We start from the raw sequence: 10,807 nt of genomic DNA on the forward strand, positions 1-10,807 counted from the left end.
GTGAATTTATACCAAGAAAGATCAGCATTAGTGGGAAAATGGAGGATGCAGATACATGCATCTTAGATACATGGTTTTAAAAACTTCCCAATTTATGTTTTCTGATATTGGAATCTAATCACTCTTCCTTTCTCTGGAAATTCAGGGAAAGGAAGAGTGCTGATACCATTCTTGGTCTTCATAGTTCAGCGCTGTCAGGGCAAATAAAATTTCCTTCACCATCACCCATAACTTTTCTTGCACACATCTTACAGCTTTTATTGTTACTGAAACTATGAAGCCTGCATTCTATGACTATAAAATATCTGTAGGCACTGTAAACATTTATTTTGAGAAGATGTGCAGAAAATCAGTGGTATGAAATTTTGTCTAGTATATTTGGGTGTTCATGGGTTCATAATATATTGAAATATCATGGTGCATTGTGACCAAAAACCTTGACGTACTTTAGCTATTTGTTTTCACACTTAGTATAGCACAACACAAATTCTGTTGTCAAAAAGTTGATGGAAATACTGAAGTCCAGTCCATAGTTTATGCCAGTTAAAAGGCATCAGTCAGGCATATGGCCTTGTAAGCACTTTTAGCATCTTCACATTCTTAGAAGCTTTGCCAAAAAAGCTTAAACAATATAGTTAGAATATAAGGTTCAATTTCTGTATTTGAACTGAAAACAAGAAGATTATGTCGAGTGAAAAGCTATAAAATTAGAACTCTTTGTAAAATGTTGGACTATTGTGCTTCTGTTTAATACAGTAGTTTAAACTGGCATTTCTAACCACTGCAAACACCTAATGTAAAACTAACTAAATTTATATGATGTAATGAAAGTGCATCATGCCATACAAAGATAATTTCCATTGGTAGCAAATATCAGCAAGAATACAGACTTTTCTCAAAAAAATCCACTTTGTTAGTAACTGCAGTTCATAGGCACAAAATGTCTGTATTTAAGTTGCCTCATTTTTATGAAAATGGTAATAAAATTGCATCTGTATGTTTGCCTGTGTATATTTCTTTTCTCACGATCAGTGAATGTTTGCAGTTGGTAATAAATATTCAAGCACCTTGCAAATGTCCTACCAATTCCCTTTGCTGATCTGTGTGCGCCTGTGGGACTAGAATAGGAATGCATAATTTAAATATAAATTGCCTGATTTGCATATAGAATTAGTCTAGCTGCAGCTTTGATCGTAAGCAAAAATTATTGTCCTGTATTGCCACTTAGATAGAATTTTAATTCACCTTGAATATTCAAAGTAAATTAAGCCTTGGCTGTATGGTTGAAGGGTATGATTTTTTCCTCTCCTGAGGCTTTCCCCTAAACAACATTTATGGTAGGGTAATATACGGGCATATTTTCAGCCTCATAAAAATAAAGGCATAAGTTTTATCTCTAAATTCCGCCCCTCTTGAAAACTTCAGTAGAAGCATCTCTCGCAGGCATGCACGTACATAACACAAACACACACCCCACAGAGTTACAGAACTCTTCTTTCATTGTAATTACTTCAATTTTAATCTCAGTACGTGGCTTGAAGTTAAGTCTTTATTTTAATTTGCTTAATAACTGAAAATGGAGATTTCACGTAGTCCTTATTTTTTCAAATAACAAGTGCAGAGCTATGAGACATAGCTTAAGAGAGTTATTGACTTAGTATCTGTATGCAAGAGTTAGGTCTAAGTGCGTATGCATGCACACAAATAAGTGGGTGAAATACGTGGACTAAAACTCAAACCCATAGCACAGTTGTAATACTTAGATTTTAATCTATAGTAAAACATTTTTATTAGAAATCTATGTTTTTAATTAAACAGAACATTTAATTAAGGTGGTTTTTAAGTGGATGAAACAATTAAGCGCAAACACTTGAAGGAAACATGTCATAATTAGTTTTAATAGAGTGTTAATTGGTACTAGGTTTGCCAAGTTAATAATTACAGCTTATTAAATTTTCAATTAATCATTGTCATTTTGCTTTGAATAAAGATGAAAATTAGATAAACTAATTCGGGGGGAGGATGGTTTCCTTGTTAATTAGAGCAGTTAATTAAAAAATAAAAAAGAAATTACTTGTTTTAGTTGTCAATTAAAAGACTGTTCATTAGTAAAATCTTTGCACTCTTCCTGCATCAAAACCCAAATACTTAATTTGTGACAGTCCATGTTTTCTGGAATAAAAGATATGACACTAGTATATGCCAACGAAGTGGCTTGTACTGACTTAGAAGAAGGATGAAAGTTTGAACGTAACGAAGCGGCGTGCCCTTGCTCAGTGTTAATTGTGCACTGAAGCCTTGCTGGCTCCGGTGTGCTCGAGCGCTCGGCGGAGCCAGGGAGTCTTCACAGTGTAAACATGGATTCGAAGAAGAGATCAAGAGGTCAAATGAATGTTCATAAACAAATTGTAATTATGGCTCATAAAATCCTGTGTCTAGGAAAAGATATTAGACCAGTGATAGAAATTTTTTAAAATAAACTCTTGGGGTTTTTTGAACTTAATGTCTTTATTCGTTAACATATGGGAAAAAAATTGTCAATGACTATAAATCCTGTCTTAATTTCCAGAGCCTAAAGATACTTTTTTTTAAAAAAGTCTGTGATACTTAAATAATAATTCTTGCCAAACATAATTCATAAATCTGGTGTGCTGCAAAACCAGTTTTCCAAATAAAATGTTCAAAAAGATTACAAAAATAACACGCCAGAGATCGGAAATGTCTGTACATAAAGGTAGTACTGACTGTGAATCAAAATAGCAAGAATCACCACAGGCATTAGAGATTTTGGTGATGGGGAGGAAGCACCTGGGTGGTCTTAAAGAGTCTTGAGGAGACAGGTTCCTCTGTATCCTTCTAGTCAGAAATGAAGACTCTCAATATAACCGAGTATCTGCTGCATTTCATGCATCGGTAGCCCTGTGCCAAATGTCCTGTGCTGACGAGGATTTCTTGCCTCCTTTGTAGAGGAAGCTGTCAATGAAGTAAAGCGTCAGGCGATGGCGGAGTTGCAGAAGGCAGTGTCAGAGGCAGAGCGGAAAGCTCACGACATGATCACTTCAGAGAGAGCCAAGATGGAGCGCACTGTTGCCGAAGCCAAGCGCCAGGCTGCAGAGGATGCACTAGCTGTTATCAATCAGCAGGAGGATTCAAGCGAGGTAAGGTCTTCCCTGGACAGGCATCACCTGCAGCTGTAAACTGTAATATAAAAATCTGAGCTAGCTTTAATCTGGCACAGGCTATTCGTGTGACATCAGAGTTCAGTGCCGCTATTGACTGTTTACACAGTTGCTTTGGGTGTGTATTGCAGATGCATGCCCAGGTCTGAATTTTCTTGGCTGTGTTGTAATCTGAGGCCACAATAGTGAATTTGAGCTGTGTTCTCACCATTTAACTGCTGTTCAGGTTACATATAACGCACATGTTTCTGTTCTCATTTAGCTTTTCAGTAGCTTTATTTTAGAGCTCTTCAAACCACTATATTGAATAGATAACAAGATTGCTTGATGAAAAATATTTCACACTGAAATCTAATTTGAACAAAGAATTGATTCATTTAAGAGATTGTAGAGCAAGGTGGCTAAAAGCTTATCTGGTGAAAGTGTTGGATGTAGAAGCAATTAGCAGAAAGTGATGGTTCCTGTAGGACAGTATATGAATGTAGATTTGCAAGTGTTTCCTTATTTTGAATATGTTGCTTTGGCTGCAGGGAAAATTTGAGAGTTGAGGAGTGGGCAAACAGCATTTGGAAGGAGGAAAAAGAGACTGAAAGAGCAACAAAGAGTAAACCAAGAATAAGTATGTTAAAGCTCACTTTACTTTCAGACCTGAGAGTGGAAGCCTTGAAGTTGCTGTGGTATGGGACACCCAGCAGCATGACTAGCTGGAAGCTGGGAGTGAAAGAGCAGTGTGTGTTTGGTCAGTGCCTCAGCAGTCTTGATAGCAATTAAATTTTACGTCCGTTTTAGAAAAACAATGTTTTAGGTTTAAACTGCCCTTAAAAACAGGGCATGTTTTTAAAAACGGACATGACAAAGAAATGACGTCAGTTAAAAGTTATTTGTGTATAATAATCATCTCTCAAGGCCGCTGAAATGAAAGAACATTACTTTCAGGAAGTATTTATTGGTCTTGTACTAAGATCTTGGCTGCAGTAAACCCACTTTTTAATATAAATTCTAAATGGCAGGGAGTTGGAAAAAAAGAGTAGGTAGCGGTACCTGTCGTGGGGGGATGTATATTTGTGTATGCTAGGGTCAAAGCCCTCTGATGGGCTCAGTGGAGTAGTGTTGTAGAAGAGTCACTTAAGTTGAAAGATGCAGATGAGCTAGCTGCAGCATGTGAGAAGACTGGTAAAAATCGCAAGCAGATAAGTCAGTGGCATGCTGCAGTATGCATCCATAATTTGAGGGAGCGTAAGATTTTAATTCATACCAGGCTTCTCTGGAGATGAAAGACCATTGTGGGATCACTGAATGCCCAGAGTTTCTCCTTAATGTGTAGCAGATGAGTAACAAGGAGACAAAAGGAATTGATTTTCAGCATCTGAAAGTTTCTGAGGAAGAAAGGAACTAGGGGAAGTGTATGTACCCTTTAAGTACTAACTGTTCCATTGTAGATTAAATGAGACATAAATTCAATTTATTGGCATTTTGTATCCGAGATACTCAAGGACATTTTTCCCAGACTATGTTCATAGAAAGGGCATTTTTCTGACTTAGCATCATTAAAGAGCTGTCGTTTTGTGTGTGCGTGTATACAAGAGACTCCTATTGTTAAAACCAAAATTCCAAAGGTAAATGCCTTTGGAGGAAACAGCAAATTAAATCTGTTCAGTGAACTGATATAGTGTAGGCAGGACAGAGGAAGTATTTATGTGCCAATACATAACAGCCCATTCTTCCACAAGCAAATGTACATCCAAAGGAATGTGTGGAGAGTTTGTGTGCTGTAATTAACTTCTGAGTAGTCATAGCTCTGCAAAAAGCTGTATAACGACAGACATGTTCAGCAGAATTGCTTACAAGGTTGTTTGCTTATTAGAAGCAAGACTTTTTAAAAAAGGCAAATAATTATTTCAATTGCGTTCTAATGAAACATGGCTCATGGGGTTATGGGTGTTCTCGGGGCTGTGCTTCCTCAGGGAGGATACAAGCCTCCTGGACCTGGAAATGAAGTGTAGTGTCCTGGTCCTCCAGCTTTCATCGCTGTGGTCATAAGTGGCACACCAGGGTGGCTGATTTGCGGTGAAGAATGCAACTATTAGTAAACATGTAGACAGAAGTCAAGTTTGCTAAGTTTTTGTTTACAGGTGCTTGATTAACTGTGAAGGAAGATGACAGTGAAGCTTATTTGAGAGTTAGACGTGTCTATTAAGGTTTTATAATGAGTTCTTCAGCTACAGTTAGGGCAACACTTCTCACAATTACCTGTTAACTCAGGTTGTTCTTTTTTTCGGATAACTCCTTAAAGAATGGACTAGACTTTTCATCTTTAAGGACAGGAGATAAGTTTGTCAGTGTTTGAAGAGTGTTTCTTTAGGGATGAGACCTTGTGTTTATTGGAGTTGAGGAATAAAACTTCACATTTACTTTGGTTTTCATTATTTCTTCAATCTCTCTGTAAATGTCCCTCCTCATTTGTCTAGGTTGTAAGTCTCCATAAACTTTTCTCTGTTTACAGCTTTCAGCAGAACACTTCCAGCAATGCAGAGTCCTGTGTACTAAAGGCACTGGAGTAATATTTCCAGGGCTGGAATATTTCCAGTTCCAAATATGAGAATGCTGAAGAGAGCTTCTGCAGTCTTACAGGTCTAGAGGAAGGCTGAGCATCACTCCTCATTTCTTATCCTTGGCGGGACATTACACCAAGGCCTGCAAGACAACTCAGTATAGGCTGCTATATAATCTCCGTGCAGTTCCCAACAGAAACTATTTCTCCCACGGGTGTCATTTGTTCTTTTGGCTGTTGAAACTATGAATGGAGATGGGAATTTGGCACCAGATTTCTATTGCATCAAATATAATTTTTGTCTGATATGGCCACTCCCTGTCTATTGGCAAGGCTTCTCCCTAACGGCTCTTCAGTTGTTATTCAGTAAAATGCAACCTGGACCTAGCTGAAGCTTCTTAAAGCTACTCTGGTGTGAGAACTTTGTGGCATGATTTTTATTGCAATCTTCTCCAAAGTGATAACTAAGGCTCAAGATTTTTGGAATTACTGTAATTTTAAGGTAATATGTAGTCTCCTCATCCAAGACCTTTCATAGGTCTCAAAAAGAGTAGATTGTGGGGTTTTTTTGGTTGGGTTGGTTTTTTTTTTGAGGGGGTGTGTGTGTGTATTATTTTTTCTGGTTCTGTTGGGTTTTGTTTGGTTGGGTTTTTTTGTTGTGGTTTTTTTTTTGTTTTGGTTTGGTTTTTTTTTGGTTTGTGTGTCTGTGTGGTTTTTGCTTTTTTTTTTTTAACCCAGAAAAAAGAAGTATCATCCCTTTAATGCAAGATTGCAAGAAAACAGTGAAATTGGGCATGTTGAGCTGACTGGAGTAAAGAGAGCTGAGGACAGTGAGAGGACTAATAGGGGAGGTGTGATATTTGGAAGCATCTTGACTTTTAAGACATGGTCTGCAGTGTTTTGCAAAATAATCACATTACATAGTATTGTTTTGATTTCTGACCTGATCCCTTGTTGAACTATTGTTCTTTGCTTATGTTTGAATTGTTCAATATGGTCTAACTGGCAGCGCCACTGCTTCAGTATTTGCTTTCTAAAGATTTGCAGTTTCTTTGCATGTGCCCTTGCAACTGACCAGGACATAGTAACTATTTTCCATTATTCTAATGAGAGATGGTTGAAGAACAGCTAACAGAGCACAGTGCTGTTGGAAAGCAAAAGGACAGGAGAAGATCTACCTGTCAGCATGGCTGTTCCTGAACCACAAATTATTTCTTTAGCAGTTCCTTACAGTTGCTTGACAAAAGATGACCCATTCTTCAGTAGTTGACTTGGCTAAGTACAGAAACATGTGTGAGCAGCCTACTCTTTAATGACTGCTGTGCTTGCTTTGGCTGCAATGTACTGTTGTGCAAATCAATTTTAATAGCAAGGGTGAACAGCTTAGCAAAGAGACTGGCTGCCCAGATTGTAGAAGTGGGTGTGTGTGCTGGAATCATCAAAACATCTGTCTTTCTGCTCTGGTTTAAAACACCACTGAAAAATCTGACACTCAGGATTCTTCCTCACTTTTGCCTAGGGTGGGGGCTGGGGACTGGGAAGGAACACAAATGTTTCAGTTCTCTCTACTTAAAGCAGATGCTCACATCTGCTCAGATAAAACAAGTGTGTAACTGGTCCAGCTCTGCTTTTAAGAGATGTGTAATGCTGGGGCTTGTTTATATTGCAGCAGTTTATGTAGTTTATGTTGTATGTGAATATCACACTTACCTGACATTTTGAAGACAGCTGGGCTCAGTCTCTGCTGACCAATCCATTGAGACCAGGACTGTGCCAGCAAACCTGACTCAGAGCATCAGATGCTGTGATTCAGGCAAGCCTCATTTTTAGGTTGGTATTAAATTTAATGCCTATGTCAGCTAATGTTTAATTTTTTTGGCTCAGCATCTCTCTAGAAGTAGGATATCATCCCCTGCAGTGTTGGGTGGTACAGAGGTGCCAGAGCCATGTGTTCTGTGCAGGATCAGTCCAGATGTGATGTGAACATTGGCACTGTTCTACTAAGCTAAGCCTGGCTAGCCAGCTTGCATGTCTCATCCGTATGCTTCTTGGCACTTCTGTTTTCAGGATTTCACTTCTCTCATGCTGACTTGTATGAACATAGACATACTTCACACAATAACAGTGGATTGGGCGAGCCTGGAGTATTCAGTGATAGGTGCAACTTTACTGGAAGCATCTACAGATTTGAGTATCTTTGTATGGAGCACTGCATTTTGATGCAGTGTGGGAATTTCCACAGTACCAATGTGCTTCCCTTTCTAACAGGTCTTGGATAGAATTTTCATCAACAGCTTTCTGGTTTTTTACACTGGTGTTCAGTGGCTCATACAGTCCTCATTTACACCACTGTGGTTTCAGAGATTTCTAGATGTTCATTCTTCATACCCAGCCATGCTTCCTTTCCTGCTAAACTGGGGAAAACCAGAACTTGTTGAAGATGACAGAGCAGTGTTTGACACTGTATTATGGCATTTCAGAGTTCATCGTCTCTTTGACATGTCACTCCATTTGTGGTGGTTTTTTTCGCTCTCTAAGCAAGCTCTATGTTGAGTTTCAGCTGTAGGTGTCAGGGGGAAGAAAATACTTAATTGTGGCTGAATATGTCAAAGATGAAAGTGACAGGATGGGCAAAATTATTGATGAGTTTGTGCCCTGGTACTGGAGACCACAGAAACAGAGACCATTTGTTTTTAAGAGTTTTCATGATGGCAAGCAGAAGTTTCTGAGTTCTGTTGTTTGAAAGTGGAAGCTTAAGTCCATGAGAATTAAGTCTGACCTAAGATAAGGATCTGACCTAAGACTGATGTTCCTTGTCAGTTGAAAGAGGAGGATGAAATACGATCGGTGGCATAAATTTGGAGCGAGATTCCCATCTGGTGTAATTTAGTCCAATTTCATTGAATTAATCCTTTTTCAAGGTAGTGAAGTTAAATTAAATTATGTAGTCTGAGAATCTGGCCCTTTGCATAACCTCACTGTTTCACATGAAAATCAATGCAGAGTTAAACTGTAATCCAGTCCCTCCTCATAGTTTTAGCTACATCTGGAACTCTGTAAAGCACGAGCTAGAAGTGCAGTGTAGTAGGTCACTACCTAAAGACAGAGAAGATAGACCAGGAGAGGTTTTGCGAGATCTGCTACTCCCTTTATCAACACATGATCAACTCCAGCTGTGTCGTTCCTCTAAGGTACCTGCTTTTCCTGTGCTTCAGGGATGGAGGTTCTCCAGCGCCTCTAGGCAATTTGTGCTTGTCCTTAAAAAGATGTCTCCTAACATCTCTTCCCAGCTTTTCTTGCAAATGCTTGATACCATTACTTCTGTTCATCTATGTAGACATGGTCATTGCCTGTTCCACTGCAGTGGCCTCCAAGACATTTGGGTGTCACCATCCCCTCTCAGGCTACCATCTCTCCTCAAGTTAAATAGTCTGAATTTGTTCAGTCTCTTCTCATAGCTTGTGTTTGACTTTTGATTATTCTGGCTGCCTTTCTCTGGGCTCTTTCCAAGTCTTATTTGTCTTATTTGATTTGCTGTATTTGAAGTGCATCATCCCAACTTGGACAGTACTCCAGGCTGTGTCTTGCCAGTGCTAGGAGATGGAGAGCCTTAAACTGGATGAAGAGCAGTTCATAGTCATTCTCACACACCTTTGTATGACGATTGCCACCTTGTCACCAAAATGACATTGTAGTCCCCTGTTATCTGAGATGCTGTCTACACCGTTCAGCCAGTGTGCTCCTTTTTGCTGGTACCTGCTAGAGCTTCCCAGGAGGGAAGATGCCTTGAGCATGTTCAGTTCCATAATGAGCCCAAGCTCTGTCCGTGATATCTGGATCAACTGGTAATACACGAGCAGGGGCATGTGAAGCACAGTGCAGGCTTTTAGCTGGCATCTCATGCCTTGCTTTTTTTTCAGTAGAATTTGGGCTCTGGAGCCATCAGCCAGCAATGTAAAGAGAAGGCATCTGTTTTCAAAGGTTGCAGTGCCCAACCCTGATCGTTAGTGCTGGTTTTCACTACTTGCACATGGGAAGGAGCAATGAATGGCCACAACGGTGAGGGCTGTGTAGGAGAGGGAGTTCTGCACGTCAAATCCAGTTACTGTTGCAGTGCAAGCTCCCCGTGGCATGTGTGCTTGTTTATGCTAATTTGCACTGTAGTAATTTTTAAATGCAGTAAGTTGTTGCATAAATGTGAGCTGTAAAATTTATTTTGAAATTCTTGTATTTTATGTGCTTTTATTCCCACAATTACACTAAAGCTGTAATGACCTGTTAAATTAGAAATAATATGTCCAATGGGCAAAACCACATACCAGACAATGTAGGGCACATTAAGTAATCATGTAAGGAGCCAGCTTAGAGCTTTGTCACTTCATTAAAATCTCGTACTTTTGTATCACTTTTCATGTTCTGTACAGGCTGATAGTTAATTAATGACTATTTTAATAAGAAAGTTGAACCAATACTGTTAAAATTAAATGACCGTTTTCTGACATCAATACAAGTCTTGTGGTAAGATACTGAAATATTGTATGATGGCTCTGGTCACATCTGGAGGCAGTTCTGACTGTGCAGATAAGCCTTCCCCAAAAAAGGAAACAGAATGAAGATTCCCCAGAAGTCAGCCTGTATTAACTAAACAGCTATTTGAATAGATCAAGTTTGACATCCTTGTAATAATTACAGCACAATTAAAGCACACACTTCAATGTTGCAATTGGATCTGCGCGAGGGAGGGATTCCTGCACCTGGGCAGGTTCTGGCTGACTTCAGCATTATTGCATGTGGGGAAAAGTGTCTTTTCAGAAAAGTCTGCGTGGGGACATTTTGTACATGTGTATTTGTTTTCAGATGAGGGAGATAAAGGGAAATATCAGCCAAACCCAGGGCTGGCAATTTAGCTGGAAATGGATAGCTAAGAGGTCAGCAGGCATGGCAGTAGGTGGAAATACAGTGCAAGCATGGCTGGAGCAGAATTACACTCTGTTTTTATGATCACAGTATAAGCATCAAGCTGGCAAAATGAAATTTTCAAAAGGACGATGCGACTGTTGAGATATATTAGTATAGC

At 39.2% G+C, this 10,807-nt stretch overlaps 1 protein-coding gene across 9 annotated transcripts in view; it reads left to right on the forward strand.

Moving 5' to 3' along the window:
- RUNX1T1 (RUNX1 partner transcriptional co-repressor 1) overlaps positions 1–10,807 on the forward strand; it is a 116,174-nt gene that overhangs the window by 99,738 nt on the left and 5,629 nt on the right. For 8 of the 9 annotated variants that reach the window (XM_056331947.1, XM_056331950.1, XM_056331953.1 and 5 more), the window contains one exon: positions 2,968–3,158. In XM_056331947.1, coding sequence (XP_056187922.1) covers positions 2,968–3,158 — 191 coding nt within the window. Of the gene's footprint in view, positions 1–2,967; positions 3,159–5,682; positions 6,233–10,807 lie in introns of all 9 variants that reach the window. The other variant, XR_008820769.1, reaches the window with a different exon arrangement.

Source organism: Falco biarmicus, chromosome 3 (genome assembly GCF_023638135.1).
Source record: "Falco biarmicus isolate bFalBia1 chromosome 3, bFalBia1.pri, whole genome shotgun sequence".
In the NCBI taxonomy this organism is placed as follows: domain Eukaryota; kingdom Metazoa; phylum Chordata; class Aves; order Falconiformes; family Falconidae; genus Falco; species Falco biarmicus.